We start from the raw sequence: 16858 nt of genomic DNA, 5'->3' as shown, positions 1-16858 counted from the left end.
GTCAACTATGTGTGATCTGATTTTCCTGACTGTTTTGCAGTTACCCACACCTATTATACGATCTAAATTCCCCTGTCTGAGACCCTGCCTCTCTCTATTTTCTGTAGGGCTGAATTCTCTCGGTGATAGGTGACCCCCCTCTTTCACACTATTTAACAGAAACTCAGGGTGGGAAGAGTGCACATCTGAGTATGAGACAGTTTATGTGCATCAGGAGCATTATCATTTTATTTCACTGTGATGGTTCTGTTGTGTTTTTTTACAGACCAAACACATTTTGACATTAAAACAAGCCTTTGACATATGCTTCAGTCTTCATTCTGTTGTTTCTAAACAAATTCATGGATTTAAAATTAAGATGTCACTGAGTTGCAGTAACATAACATAGAGTTTTCATTCATGTCAAATTTCTATTGTCTTTAGAGAGAATTTAGGTTAAGCAACAACTGTGATACAGGGGCACTTCACTTTTCAATGAATAGCTTACATGAAATAAAAGAATATTTCAGAAAACTTGCACTTTTACAACTGAGTGAACCTACTTGGAAAGTACCAGTGTCAGGTCATCTAGCTGTAGGTGACAGACTATTATTGAGGTTTGAACTGAATCCCAGTGGAATGAAGCAGAGTTCAACTGAAAGCAGCTGCATGTTTTGTGCAACAACTTATAATGTCTTAACAGTAGTTGGTTGCTTATTCAGTGGTTGTGAAACTGTTTGGTAATGACTTTTACTACTTAAGTTAGCTTTAAAAGACCTTGGTGGAATAAATCAGTCACATTGCTATTCATTTCCTAAGTACTTGGGAAACTTAAATGGTCTCAGTATCAAATGGGACATGTCACTGTTTGTTTTGATAATCTTCATTTATGCTGTTTTCAAATAACCTCTGTTGCTGAGACATCACATTCCTTGTTTTAAAAATCCTCTCTAGAAACTGATAAAATTGCATTCCAAGTGGATCTGAGCAAGTAATGAGAACCGCATGGGCTGTAATAAATTGTTTGCCTATTCAAGACCCAAATTACATTTCAGATCATTTGTTGCTCTAGTTCTGGAGTGGACTGTGTGAACTCTTCCTTTTATTTTTAATTGCCAATATTGGAGACACTTAAATGAACAAAATCCCTTTGCAGTAAGCAGAAAAGAAACTGGCAAATTGAAGAAAAATTGAGCTCAGTTTGTTGTCTGTGTAGGTGGTTCAAAACTCAGAGGAATTTCTGAGTCTGGACAACATTGCACTAATTTTAAGGCTTTGCTACAGTGCTTTGCTGGTAAATTATGTGGAATTATATCATTGTTTTCATAATCTTTGGTCCTCAGTTGTTTTCCAGTTGAGTGAGGGGTTGTGTTCCTTTTAGGACTTCAAATTCAATTTCACAGAATACACTAAATATTTCATAAATTACTGTAAGTACAAAGATAAATCAATATGTATGTGACTTGTATCTAGGTAAGACATCTCCACACATGGGCATTGTGCAGCAGTATGTATTTTCTTGGTTATTACAGATTACTTTGCTTCATATGTTTACTTTGTTTTTTCTTTTACTAGGACAGGCTATACAGATTCTTTTTTCAGATATCTTAACATATAACTGCAAACAAATTGGCTTTTATGTTAGTCACAGTATTTTGATATCAAAATTTTAATATTCTGGGGGAAAAAAAAAAGAAAAAAAAAGAAATCCTTATGCAGAAGGGATTTTTTTTTTTTCAGAATTTGATCTCTTTTTGATTTTGTTTTCTAATTAAGAATTGATTTACAAAAAATATTAGTTCAGACAGATGAAAGAAGAAACTTTTAAATCTACTCCAAGACATGTATTAAGGGCTTCATTTATATATAGTTGATGTCTCAGACACTTTTACCTTTCACTTCTTTTTAGTCTGAAGATTGGCTTAGATGATACTAAAAGAGTTATTTAAGCTGAATATATTCATATATGCTTTTAGAGCAGGCAGCTGTACATAGTAATTCCATTTACTGAGTGATAAATAGTAGATCATGCATTTATATTACATGTTTATGCCTTTGGGGAAAGCTTTTATATGAGCACAATGGATATTTTTTCCCTCAAGGAAAGTGATCGATGTAGAAAGGTCTCTGACTTGTGGTTAGGCCAAAACATCAGTCCAATCAGTAGCCTATAATCAGACCATGCAGGGAATTTCTTAGAAGTAGTTGTCTAAAAAAAAGAAACCAGAATTTCAACACAGATTAATGTTAATATTTCAATTTTGACACTTGCAGCATTTAGAATATTCATAGGTGTTAAGTAGAGGCCATTGAAGTTTTCATCCTACTTTGTCCTTTCATTTTTAAAAGAAGGTTTTCAAAGGTCACCGTTTTTTTTCCTACAGGGCTTATGGATTGTTCTTCAAATTTCTGATATTAAAAAAAAAAGTCTGATGAAGATTAAATAGGTCCAGTAAATCTCTTGGTGCATTTTTAGTTTACCTTGTGACATGAAGGATCTTCTTGTTTCCCCCCATCACACTCATCCTATCCCATAAATCCTTATCCTTTCCATTGCTTCCCATTTGGGTTATTGTTTTCTGCCACTGGGAGAAAACAATAGTCTTGGGAGCTACTGAACATGGAAATTTTAGGCCTCAGTAAAGAGATGGCTCAAAAGAGATGGTTAAAAACTACCCTAATGGTCTCAGATGTCTGGGAAAACTGGGTAGCCAGAACTAAAAGGCTGCTCTGAAATTCCCAGCCTGCACCTGATACATGTGAATTAAATTGTGTGCATTTAACAATAGTGTTACTACAGCTGGTAAGCTCATAAAGCATTTTGAAGAATGAGCAATTGGACCTTAAACAGGAAATGTGCATTTTTAATGTTTCCTTACCTTGACTTTGCATTTTTTTTTTATTTTTTATTATTATTATTTGTTTAAGGATCATTCAGAAAACCCTCTAGGTGCAGCAGTCACCCTAGCTCATGAACTGGGCCACAATTTTGGAATGAATCACGATACGTTGGAGAGGGGCTGCAACTGCAAAGCATCTACAGAGAAAGGGGGTTGCATCATGAATCCCTCTACTGGGTAAGTGCAAGCTTGAGCACTGGTATCTTGCAGTTATAGTGGAAAATTTTCAGGTTTTGTTTTCTGTCTCAGGTACTTTTAAATGAAAAAAAGAAAAACTTTCCAAGACCTGTCAAATCTCCTTGCAGTTATCCCCCTCAAGCTGAAACAATTATACTTCTTATCAGTATAAAACATGTACCATTGTACTTTTCCATTTCCTTGTTACCAGTGTGAGAGACAAAAACGCCATAAGCAGGTGGTTAAGTTTTTTTAAAAACCAAACTGCATTGCAAGTGATGAATCAGAATATCCTCCTTGCTCATCTTGCCAACTGAGCATCACAGTCATAATAGGAAATGAGCAATGTCCCAAGGCCAAGACTAAGATGATTGTGTAGGAAATAAAGTAATGCAGGAAATATATTATTATTAGACTCTCTGCAAAGCCTTTGTCTTGCACAGAGAAGGTTTTTAGTTTTGCACAAACTTTTGCATTTCTCTGTCTGTTGTAAGTGTGTAGCAGTGTTAACCTGTGAGCAAATTGGGTCTGTCAGCTTAGTGGGGTTAGGTCTGTTCAGTGGCCAGAGCAAGATCTTCAAAGGAAAGACAGAAAGCACCATGGAAAATAAAGCCAGTGAATCTGTGGCTGATCATCTCTGAGTCAGTGCTCTGCTGATGATAAAGGCTTATATGTCAACAGAGAAGCCTGGTGGTTTAGTAGACATGAAAAGCACAGGCACTGTGAGCAGGGTAACTAGTTACAGCTTGCATCTCTGCATTTTAAATGCTATTAGAAACTTAATTATACAATGAAAGAGTTCTCCATGTCCAGATTCAGACAAGAACCAATGGCATGAAATTGAAGTAAGAGAGATGAGGTTTACCAAAGCTTTCTGATGGTAAGTGGCATGTTGGACTAGTTAGCCTGCAGAAATGTGACTGTCTGCCTGGAATCTGGTAGGAACCAGTCAGACAAATATGCAGCATCTTGTAGGTACAGCTGGATTTGCCTTGGGGTGAGCAAATGGTCTAGATGATCTTCTGATGTGTCTTCCAGCTCCAGCACTCCCTGCGTGTGCTTAAACTTCATATGTTGCTTGAAAACCTCTTCTGGGATATTTGATCGGGTCAGCCTCTGATTGCTCTAAGGCTGCATGTTTCTGGGAAAGGAGGGGAGCAATATGGGAGAGGGCAGGGAGTGTTGGGCGGGATTGCTCCCTGCTGGTCAGCCAAACAGCAGCTTTGGCACTTCTTCAAAGGCAAGCTGTCACCCTCCTTCAAGGCAGAAAAAGAGATTCTGGCCAGAGGCCAAGCACAGCAAGTTGAGACAAACAATGAAAAGAGAGTTGTGTGCTTGGAGGACAATAAGAGTGGTTCTACAGTTTGGAAGAGAAAAATAGCCAGGCTCTTCTAAAACAATAGGTAGTAAATATCCCTACGGAATTGCATTCTGCAGTACATCAGGGCTATTAAACACACTGTGAAAACAAACTGAAGTTGGAAACAAGGCTCTGAAGTGAGGTGATGTGATACCTGGTATGCAGTGGGCAGACAAGTCTGGGCTCTGAGCTCCTGAAAGATGCATTCAAGCTTTAGTCATCTCAGCTGAACTACAGGTTGGGCATCCAGTTATTCCACGTTTGGAAATAAATACAGGAGATGCAGTCAGGAAAGAAATTTCTAGATACTCTGGTTTCATAATGGGAGGATATCTCTAATATGAACCTAGCTAGCTTGTCTCTGGTTCTGCCTTCTGAACCACAGTCCTGTGAGCTTATCTGGAGGTGTCCTCATCTGTTTGGTGTGCCAGTCCAGTCACTTGTCTCTGGCTATGGACAGAGTAAGGTTGTACCTGATCAGCCTAATCCTCACATATGAGTCCAAGAAACTCAGCTTGCTTTATGCCAAGGATTCAGTAGCACCATTACAGGTTAAAGCACCATATAAATTATAGGCTAAAGGCCATACTGCCTTAGCAATGCCCTGCCCAACACCAGACCATAGGTATGACAGCTTTGGGAGGGGGTTAGCAGGTGCACTTCATTCAGCTTTGTAATGTTGTCTTTGGATTTTGACCAAATTTTGTCTACATCTTATGCCTAAAGAAGAGTTGAGGCATTCACAGAAGAGAGTAGGCTGGTTTGTTTGCAGTGACTATTGATTTATAAATGGAAATTTTAACATTGGGTTTGTAGCCTTAGGCTTTACCTTCATGCTGTGCTGTCAATCTGTAATAAGTATTCCAAGAGAATACTTTACGCCTTAAGCCAAACTGCATTTTACCAATTTAAAATTAACACTTTAAATATTTACCCAACAACTGACCAATGGTAATATTTCTCTGAGCACCATTATTCAAGAATCACTGAAGAATTTTCAGCTCTGGAAGCGTCAGGTAAGAGAAGGCCAAATTAATATCCCCTGCCTGAAAAACATTCTCAGAATAAGAAAAACATCAAAACAAAGAACATCTCAGGAAGCTAAATACATTTGGAGAGACAGCTTGCTCTCTGCATACTCTTTGGCATTCTGTGCCCTTCTAATTTCTGTTGGTTTAAGCTACAGTTAATAAGTGCAAGAAAAGGGAAAAGAAATCCTTGGGCTGAAGCTAGGGTAAAAAGTATGAGCCCCTGAGAAGTCCTTATCTGATATCTAAAAAGAATAGAAAATATCTGGGTTATAACAGAAATGCCTCTGCAAACTTGACTTTGTAGTCATTTGTTTGGTTCTGCAGCAAAAAGGAATGTTTGAAGGCTTTTTACTTAAAAGTGATTTCATTAATTATTGCCATCTTCTTTCAGTTCTTATGTTTCAGCCTTTGAAGAGGTTAGCATTAAAAAGTCATCTTGGAAATTACTTCTTGGTGGAAAAAAATCTCAAGGGATCAGTGTGGAATTTAAACTCTGTTGGATCTATCCTTTAATGAGCTTCCTATAGCTTTCACTCTTAAAAGATACCAGCAAGATGTGTACCATTTTGTGTGAGCAACAAATGCCTTAAAGACCTGCTACTTTAGCAAAATATATTTTGTATAAATGGAATTAAGCATATAAAACCAAAACCAGAATTTACGGCACTCTAGATCTTTTTGAGATCACAATACCTGCAATGGAAATCACATAAATCCCATTGCAAAAGTTTCTGATTTTGCTGTTGTTATTGTTGTAAAAATAGTATCAAGAAGGAAATATTTAATACTAACACATTGTTCCCATTTTATGCATATGTTTTAATCACACCCTTTCATTTCTTTTAATTGTTTTGACTATGAACTGTTTCAAGTGATAAAGAAGGCAATAAGGAGTCTCAAAGAGATTTGCAAATCTTTTTACTGAGATGGCTGTATCTGAAAACAAAGGGACTAAGCTGAATCAGCAAGGCCATTTCAGTATTCCACTTGTTTTCCAAGTATCTCCCTAAATTTTCCACTCTTAGGACTGCAAATATTCTTCCTGACAGCTAGATAAAACCAGAAGAGTTATAGTGAAACCCAAGGCATTACTCTAGATATATATCACCGCAACTAAACACAGGATTTATCACAATCTGTGGAGAAAAATTATGCCAGTTAACAGGGCTTGTTTCTTTAATAATTTTGGGAATGTGCTCCTTCATCAAAATTATGCACAGTTATCTCCATGGTTGTTGAAACAACATGAGTTCCCTCAAATTAGTTGGACGCTTAAGAGATCATAAATGCTTGAAATTTCTAGCTAGCCTTAAGGGGAGTAATACCTTTTTAGCTAGCTTTCTCCCCTTCAGTAAACCCAAGGGCTTATATTTCATCTCACCCATGTGTCTATATCCTTACCAATAACATGCTCTTCTGATTTATATATGGGGGACTTATACAGCTCACTCGTCTTTGGGGCAGTTGAGCATACTACACATTCCTTACCACTAACAGAAAGTATTCCTTGACTTTCCATGTTTTTCACCTTGTTTAGGTGTTAATGAGAGCACAGGAATCCACAAAGGACACAAAGTCTCATCAAGCACATTCAGGTGCTTGATCCTGCTGTAGTTTCCATCCCTCTCCAGAGCCCCATGACTTGCCATGAAGACAGATTCTTTCTTTGTCATCTCATGGTTTTGTCTTGCTCTTACCAGGATCAGGAGAATTCTTGTTGCTGTTTCATCTCAGCCAAAAGTAACTGACATGCCAGGAAGGCTGCTAGAATAGAGAAGTTCAATTCATCTCTCCTTGCACTTCCATACTCAGAAGCAGTTTTTCACCATACCAATAGAACAGAGGATAACTGGATAAGGGCTGCTCTGCAGTCTCTCCTCCAGTTCCCTTTGCATCTGGCTAGGGGAAAGACATTCCCTTGAACTCTAAGATCAAGCAGCAGCACTTTGTGTCCAGTCTTTGTGTCCAGCACACCAAGCACAGCCCAGCAGCAGTCTGTGCAAGTCTACTTTGACTCTTATTTCTACCTTGGCCATATAATGACTCTCTTCAAAGACTGTGATGAAGAGACTAAATAAATGCAAAATAATTAAAAATAACAAATCCTTAAGAAAAAAAAATAATATATATATAGATATATACTGTAAGCACTATTGTTTCAAGATGTATAAGATTCAAGGGGTATAAGTTTGTGCTCTTCTGGAACTGCAAAACCTGATGTGTTGAGAGAGGGCTTGGCCCTTGCTATCTGCCTGACAGACATTTGAATGAAAAACTCTCTCTTCGTAAACTTTTGTTTTAATCTAAATTCCTCGGGAGTCCTGTTTTTCGTTGCCTTGTCCCAGGCTGTGTGCTGGTTTGTATCCCAGCAATGACATGTAGCATTAGGGACGGGAAGCCACTCGGTGCCACGCAGGAAGGTCTGCGCCAGCAACGTAAACAAAGAAGCAGCTTCTCTGTAAGGACTTCTGTGCACAACAACTCCACTTTGTCATGTTACTTTCAGTGTGATGTTCCTTTTGAAAAGTCAAAGAATGAATTGAATCCCTCTATGCCTGGCCTTTTTTTTTTTTTTTCTCTTATCTTGGATCTTGTGTTGCCATTTCCATTTTCACAGCTAGAATTTAACGTCAGCATATCTTTTTGATTTGGTCAGGTTTTAAATTCAATTTGCTCAGATAAATATGACTGCATTTGTTACAGGGAAGTGGAGCTTGGACTGTGAATTTGTAGTGGTGGAAATGCCTGTGATTTGCCTAGGCTGCAGGATAGCTTGGGGCTCTACTGGAGCCTGGGGACCAAGTTTTTGTATAGTGATCATAAGTGAAAGGAAAGGAGAAATGAAATTGAAACCAATTCTTCAACCTCCCAGCTACTGATCATCATTTCACAGGATTTTTGTGGAACTGTGCCTCTCAGTAGAAAATAGTAATTAAAAGAAATAATAATAATTTTGAGTAATTGTTTTTCAGTCCACAATTTCACTTTAATTATTGAGTTTTGGGGGCAAGGTTTGGGGAAGGAGAACAATCAAGATCACATAAAGAGCACATAGTGGAAGCTGAACAAGGTAGGTAGAGAAATACTGGTTCATTTACTTTTGAAATTTGGAGATGATCTTTTTTTTTTTTGGCTTTGTTTAATAAATCCGGAAAGCATCCACTGTTATGAGAATGTTTTTAAGTAAAACTGAAACCTTTATGATTATAATTAAAACATACAGCCAATGGGAACGTACAGACTTGTGAATGAGAGTGAAGGCAAATGATAATTTGTTAAAAATCAGCTGGGCAATAGTCCCAAACTAAACTAACTGAAGTATTGGTGAAGAGAAATGGGGAAAAAGTAAAGTTGGGAATCACCATCAGAAGGGCTTCTTTCAGACACCAATGAAAAAGAGCATCAGTATATGCTATATTTAATTCCCTCTAGGAACAGGACACTGAGTATGGTAGTTACAGACAAGTCAAGGATAAGTGAAACATTTAAGTGGAAATATAGTGTTCTTTCCATAGTAATAGTACCAGATGTCTACGTGTATGATGTTTCTCCATAAGTGGCTAAAATGTGGTACCAAGCAAGACCATAAGTAGCACAGAAGATATAAATGAAAATGTCCTCATTTGCCCAACTAGTGATAAGGTGGTCCGTGGGTTTATACTGCAAGTGATGTAGGCATCCAAATGTTAGGTTAGGAAGCATTTGTTCTTTGCTGTGTTTTATAAGCCAGTTCCCAACTGATTTGAAAATGTAGGTCTGCATGATCTGGGAAGAGAAACTATCCCTGAAAGGCAGCTTTCCTGCAAGTGAGAAACAGTAACATTTGATGGTTTACTTTCATGCATTAACTTCAGAGGACAACAGAAGGTGCATTACTCTAGTTTGTGTCATTTATAGCATCTATTTCTGGTGGCAAAGGAGAATTGGTTGCATTGGCTACTCTCTGTTTACAGCCCTCTATGGTATCAAGTTTATTATCACCAATACCTGAAACTGCTCTTTACTTGCCTTCTCCTCTGCACCTCCTCTCTCCCTCCCCCCCAGCTCCCACTCTTTGTTCACATTGTTGAGAGTCTTATTTTGTTTTGTTTTCTGGTTTTCTTATCTTAAATGGCCTGATACAGATTCTGAAGTGCTCAGACTTTCAAATTTTCCCCAGTGTTTGTTGTCAATGTGAGGGCAGGGCTAGCAGAAGTTTCCACACTTGCACATAGCTAGCACTTCAGGAGTCCAGTCATCACTTTGCACCTTCTTTCCCAAGCTGCCAGGGTGCAAGGGTGTTTCTGGAAATACTCCCCAGAGCCCCTGAAGTGTCACAGCTTGAATTGGGTATTTGTTTTCTCTTTTGAAGTAACGCTAAATGGTCATAGACATGTGGATTACAGAATCTGCATACAGGGTTTCTCTGCAATAGCCATAGGTATTTCTGATTGTCACATTACACCCACAGCAGACACTGAAATATTGGTTTGGGATGAGAAATTGGTCTGTGGATCCAAACTCCAACCTGGTTTATTCCTGTGTGTCAGTTTATTTGCACTGCTGGTGAACTGGACTAGCATTTAGTGGGTTATCCAGATAATGGATATCACCCAACTTAAACAAAAGATTTGTCGGGGCAGAAGAATGATGAGGATTATTTAGTGATCTGCTTGACAGCTCAGGCACACAGTTACCCTGGTGCAGCTGGGATAGCTGTGAACAGCAGGGTTGGGGCAGGATGAGGACACACTCAGCAGCTTCTTCGTCTCCCTTCACCATCAAGGACAGTGTCTGGGGGACCAGCACTCCCTCACTGAAGCATGTTGCACAATCCTTTGATGGTGCTGAAGGTCTGTTCTTCCCTTGTGGATCATCCATTGCCATTAATGAGATTTAGAACTGCACATCAAAGAAAGCTACTAGCAGTAACGGTTATTTTATAATGCATAAATGTATATTTGCATGATATGTGGTTGGTGTCTCTTGGAGAAATATTCTGTCCAGTAGCTTCAATTTCAGAGGCTTTTCTTTGGAGTTATTATTTTATCTGCTTTTGTTTGATTTTTGTTTTTAAACTGACATATAACAAATTGTATTTAACTGTATTATAAGCATGTAGTTAAATGCATAAAGCAAGAATTTAAAATTTGGTAAGGAGAAGATAGGAATGTACTAATCATGTGTACGTTTTGCTATTTTTAGTGTTAGTTTCCATCTCAGCTCTTTTTGAAAAATCATCTCAAGGAAAGAGGATACAGGGTTGCCTTGCTTTTTGTTGCTCAAACCCAGAACTTTTGTAGTATACAGACCTGGGCTATGGAAACGTACCTCCGGAGCATGCTGGCTTCAGGAGCCAGTAGGGTGTGCTGTGAAGTCAGCATCTTGGTTTTGGTACCAAACTCAACTTGAAGCAAAAAACCTTTAATTCGTCACTTCACAAGGCTTCGCTTCACTTCACTTCACAATAATAAACCAACTCACTAACTAAATAAACAAAGTGCTAAAAAAATAATATATTAAAAAAAAAAAAATAGGCAAAAGGTCATGTGGGAAATGTGATGGAGACCAGAAATACAGTGTGGGAAAGTACTTTTTAATTTACTGGTTGGTGCTCTTTTGTCCTTTCTAGACATCCCACAGTACCTTGTAGTTGCAGAGCTGTTAAACATTAAATAATCAAACCATTATTAGTTACACGGTATTTCCTGACCCCTCACAGTTTGTTTTCAGTTGTGCAGACCTTACTTTGCATTTTTCAGTCTGGCAGCTTAGAGACTTTAAATTGAAGAGTCAGCAGAACTATCTGCAATTACCTCTGTTACAATTTGAAGAAAATGAAATTATCTTTAAGATGTAAACAGTTCCTAATTAAACTCTGAAGCTGTTTATGTTTCCAAACTGGTCTAGAGCTGAGCTCTGCACAAAGACTTCTTCTTCATTGTCTTCTTCCTTTTTTTTAATAAAATTGATATACTGATGTAATAAATCGTTCATGACAGAGCTAGGTCTGTTGTGCCAGCAGTGCAAATGCTTTTTTTTTTACAAAACTTAAGCAACATATCCCTATGCCCTAGTAATTTAGCACATTGCATTCTGGTCCCTCCTTTAGCAGAAAACAGTCATGAGATTACAAAATGGATTTATGTCAGTCTTTCACTTAGCTCCAAGTAGCCTCATGTCTGCAGTGCATTTGGCATTCTTTTTTTTTGTTAGTAATTTCCACACATTATGGAAATATTTAGTTGTTTTATTAAATAAGGTCTACATTGAAGAATTAGTAGCATTGGTTAAAATACATGACATTTTCCTCAGTCCTTTACAAGAGTGGATCATTGTTAACAATTAATCCACAAAGTTACAGGGCAGGTCCTTAATTTTTTAATTTTTATTTTATTTTATTTTATTTTATTTTATTTTATTTTATTTTAATTTTATTTTATTTTATTATTTTATTTTTGTTGTTGTTGCTCACATCTTAGTAGATTTGCAGTTAGAAAGGAAAATAATTTACTTTTTCGTGTATTCTAGAGGAGGACTCATATGGATTTACAGCATGCATTTTCTGTAAGTGAAGCTGACAAGGAGAGAGGTTACTTCTCAAATGAAAACACATTTTACTTCTGGTCTGATTATTTATAGCAGATACTTAGGGACAAGTCATGTTTTCTACTATGTGATGTATCCAGAATGGGTACAGTTTTACCGGCTTGGATGCTGGTATGTGAGAGTTCAGCTGCATTTTGTCTTGTCCGTGTCCTATCCATACAAAACATAGCTCTGTAAAGGACATTTTTCTCCTGTAGTACTGCTATTGCCATGACCCATGAGAACAAATCATGTAAGGACATTTTGCTTTATCTTAGCTTTCTCTTTCATCAAAAACAAAACAAAACAACACAACAGCATTTCAACCTGCAAGGATAAATCTGCAGTGCAGGGCATGGAGAATTAAGTGTACAATGTCCCGTTTTAATTGGTGTTAATAAATTCCAAATTCCCAGAGTATAATTGGAAACATACCTTAAAGGGCATATTCTTAAGGTCACTTGAATGCTCTTTTTTGTACATATGTTTTGTGCCCTGAAGCACTTTAAGGAATCGGTGTTGACTTGGAAGTCTGAGTCATTGTAATTAAATGATGCCTACAGCTACATTTGCCACAGTTGTCATGGGAATCACAGAGTCTTTTGTGTCTGGGATAGATGTGCAAAATGTTTAAAATTCAGAGAGAGAAGAAGTCCATTTTACCCCACAATTGCTTCCTGCAAAGCCAGTCTCTCTCTCTTTTTTTTCTTATTTCAAAGTGTATGACAAAGCCCCAGATGCACTTACTGTAGGATTCTCATGGCAGAAAGGCAGGTAGGCTCCATTTCAGCTTTTCAAAACTGAAAACCACAGCTACAGTGGTGAGATGAAGATAAGAAGCCACATATTTTAACATGAAATCACAGAAAATAAAGAGGTGAAATAACTTTAGTCTCCTAAGGAGCCTTTCTGGCTTCTTCTAAAGTAGCATGAAAATTGCATTCATATTCATCAGTGACGTTCTCCTGGCAGCCAGACGGCATTAGATGTGAAATCCAGGCTACATTGAAGTTGATAGGAAAGTTCCTATATGTTCAGGATTTCATCAGGATCTTAATAGTTTCCTTTAAATTTTTTGCTTGCTTAAGGATCTCGAAGTTCATGGCTGGATCCATTATTTTGTCTTGGCTTGAGATAATTACATGTATGGTGGTACTCTTTTATTTTATTTTGTTTTATTTTGTTTTATTTTGTTTTATTTTATTTTATTTTATTTGGTCCAAGATGTGTGAAGAAGAAAAGGTAAGCTCGGATTGTTAATTTCTGTTTAGGATTTAATTTAGGTGATGTGGGAAAAAGCTGTTCTTCTCTCAGTGTACATCTTATAGGGTACACACCGAGAAGGTGGAAATGATGCCATTTTTTCTCTAACACCCTTGTCATACCAGCTGGCATCTCCATAAGCTTCATGCTCCTAATGCTTCCTCAAGAGTTTTGTTCAGAGATGTTTCCCAAGTCTCTTCACCTTGACCCAGCTTCTTCCTTGTGAGGGTTCTGGCATACTCTGAGCCTTCTTCCCTTACCTTGTTGTCACTTGATCTGTTCACTTGATCTGCAGGCTTATTCGAGCCCAAATTCATCTGCTGAGTCTACTACATAAATACCCAAAGTGTGGCAGATCTTTAAATCAGGCTGGTCAGATGGGTCACAGCATCACTAGGAGGATAACTGTGATTCTTCTGGGTGTGGCATATCCTGAATTGTGTTAAGGATTCACACAAAGCAGGACAGGAGACTGTACTGGTGAAAAAGCTAAGTGTACATAAATAAGTATTGTTGATTTTTCTCTGTTACCATTTGGGTTTGATACTCCCCTTTGCTTGGTTTGGCTTGGTTTTTGAAAAATAATTTTGTTCTGCTCCTTCACCATGCTCTCTATAAAAACGATCCTCTCAAAACCCAGTTCCCAAAGTCAGATTTATATTTTTTGTCAGTCTGCTTCTGACCTATTTAAAAAACAATTGCAATGTTTTTCAAAGGACAAAATCAGAATGTAACTGTCTAAAACAGAAATTGATTATAAAATCACATTGGGAATAAATGAAGTGTTATCAGGCCATGATGCTTTCCTAGCATTTCAAGCCAGATCAGCGAGTGCCTTTTATCTAACCAGAAATCAATGGGAATCTGACCTTCAGCAAGGTATTTTGAGCAATAAGATGGAGCATTTATCTTTATTTGCTTATCTTGTGCTGAGGGTGCTGTGTTTTCTGTGACAAGTGTAAACACAGAGAATGCTGGTCATGCTTCTTATCTGCAGTTTCCTTCAGTCTTGGTAACTGATGGAGGCATGGGATGCCTGCTGCCTTGCTTTCCTTTAGCCTGGGACCAGACCTGACCTGGCCTTTTTATCCCTTCCTCTTGTATATGATTTTTTTTTTTTGTATAATTTTACTGTAGTCAGCATTGGATTCACATCAAGTTTTAAGCAGTAGATTGCGAAACCTGAACTCAAAGCAATCCAGCAAATTTTTATTAATGAGGTAGTGGTCTAAAAGGAAACAGAGCAAGAGATGAGCCAGAGGCAAATTCAAACTGATTATAGCTACTTTCCCTTGCTGTCCAGTTTCCAACAGGAAGAACAGTTGTCTGAGTTCAATTCCCATGGAGCTTTTGCAATGCAGATAACTCCAGAGTATCGTCAGAATGCTGTCAAGATTGATAAATTGGTTTGGTATTGCTTCACCCACTGAACACAGAAATGAAAGTCACAACAGGCCTCTCAACAAGAAAAAACTTCTCTGACTGTACATTTGTCAAAGTAAAAGTAACTGCTAATAATGTTTTATTTGGCAGTTTTGTGACTGCAGAAATATCAAGTCATGACAATGTATACTGTATAAAGCCATTAAGTGTTGTTCCTTTACAAAAAGTATTTTTCTGGACCATCCAGTCATTTACTTCACCACTGCTTTCTGCCCTCAAGTCCCACGTTCAATACTATAAATCTGCTTTTCTGAATATTTCAGGTAGTAAAATTTTCACTTTCAGTTTAATGGGAGAGGTCAGATCTCAGCTGGGGCTATGAGAATCTGGCCTATGCACCTGAAGTAATATTACTTGAATGAAGCCTGGGAATCTGCATTATCCCCAGGGCTAAATTACAAAGATCCTAAAGCATTTACATGTGAAGTTTAAGCATTTACTTGGAAAGACTTTATTTCAATAACCCTGGAAATTTCATTGTAGTTCAGCAAGCCACTGTCACCACATATCTATTAATTTAATCACTAGTGTGGCATTCACAGTTATTTATTGGAAGTATAAATGCTACCATGTAGTGAACATGACAAAACTGTGGAAGAAATCTAGGCTTGCTTTTAAATCACTGACCATGAACTCAGACAGCAAGAGCTTTGATGTCATGTATAACTACATGGCCCAATTCTGTGCTCTACTTTATTGATGCTTTAGGGATTAAAACTATAACAGAGGAGCAAGAGAGTGAAAAATAGGCTAGAAAAATAAGTATGAGTTGCCAGACACCTAGATGCTTTTGAAGCAACTTCCCACTTCAATACTTAATATATATGTTAAAAAAATATATATATAAAAAGAAAATGAAAAAAGAAAAAACAAATCTGCTGTATGCAAAACCTTTGGGTGAAAAGAAATCTGCAGCTACTTTTAGGATCTCCTTTTACTTTACCGTGCTTGTGAGATCTACTTTAAAACTGTCTGTCTCCCCCAAAACTACTTACAAATGAAGCCATTGTTTAAATTATAGATTAACAAACCCTCCATGCTATGGAGGTTGCCTAATTTTAAACAGTTGCTATTAAAACCTGAGGTGTATGAAGTAATGTCTAATGACAGAACTTTATAGACTGAGAGATCTATAGTATTTGAAAACCTATTTCAATATCAAAGGGAACTGGATTTATCTCCTGCTCAATACCCTACTCTGTGAGGTTCTCTATGATTACTAATTCATTAACATAAGACACTGTATAGAACAGCTGAAGTTTCTAAAAATGTCATCTAATAGCAAATTCAGTTTTGTTCTGCTAGGCTCATATCTCTTAGGAGACCAGAAAAAAAGTTATTTTCAAGAGATGGAGAGCAGTAATAATGTCTAGGAGGTTAAAACCAAGGGGGATATCTTTTTGTGAGAAAGAATTATGTCAATTAGATAAGGAGTTAGAGGAGGTGGGTAAATTGTCATGGTTCTTTGAAATCAACACCTCAGTGGGTCTAAAAACACTCATTTCACTTGAGTTTCTACATTCTAGGGTGTTACCGTTGTGTTATTGTGTCTGCTGCTGGCAATTTGTCTATAAAAAATCATATCAATCATATCATACTTCAATGAACAAAAGCAAAACTATCTCAATTTTTCAAGTTTTAAAAGTTGGGCTTAGGTTCCTGTATAAGATGGGGATTTGCAACTGAAAATCTACACATTCATGTTTAAGTAATTCTGTGAGGTGTGAAAAGTTGGAAAATAGGGGAAATTTCTTCTCAGAAAGAGCAGTCAGGTGTTGGGATGGGTTGCCCAGGGAGGTGGTGGAGTCACTCTCCCTGGGGGTGTTCAAGGAAAGGTTGGACATGGTGTTTAGGGACATGGTTTAGTGGGTGACATTGGTGGTAGGAGTATGGTTGGAGGAGATGACCTTGGACGTTTTTTCCAACATTAATAATTCTAGGATTCTATGAAGAGGGAGCTCACACTTCTTTCTTCTACCTCCAAAACAAGGATCTGAGTTGCTCTCTTCCTCTCCAGTTGAAAGTGAGCCACTGTGTAGCCATAAATCAATAATTTTGGAGACTAATTAAGTCTAAGAAACTAAGTAAAACCAAATATGGTTATAGTCTGCTTTAGAAGGCATTCCAAAGAGCAAGTA

General features: G+C 37.6%; 1 protein-coding gene across 1 annotated transcript in view; it reads left to right on the top strand.

Moving 5' to 3' along the window:
- The window catches only part of ADAM12 (ADAM metallopeptidase domain 12), a 184648-nt gene that overhangs the window by 127104 nt on the left and 40686 nt on the right, over positions 1-16858 (top strand). The window contains exon 11 of the mRNA XM_068689155.1: positions 2908-3056. Coding sequence (XP_068545256.1) covers positions 2908-3056 — 149 coding nt within the window. The remainder of the gene's footprint in view (positions 1-2907; positions 3057-16858) is intronic.

The sequence above is a fragment of the Anas acuta genome, chromosome 7 (genome assembly GCF_963932015.1).
Source record: "Anas acuta chromosome 7, bAnaAcu1.1, whole genome shotgun sequence".
Classification (NCBI taxonomy): Eukaryota; Metazoa; Chordata; class Aves; order Anseriformes; family Anatidae; genus Anas; species Anas acuta.
Note: the sequence above shows the minus strand (reverse complement) of the source record. Positions and strands in the feature narration are given on the sequence as shown.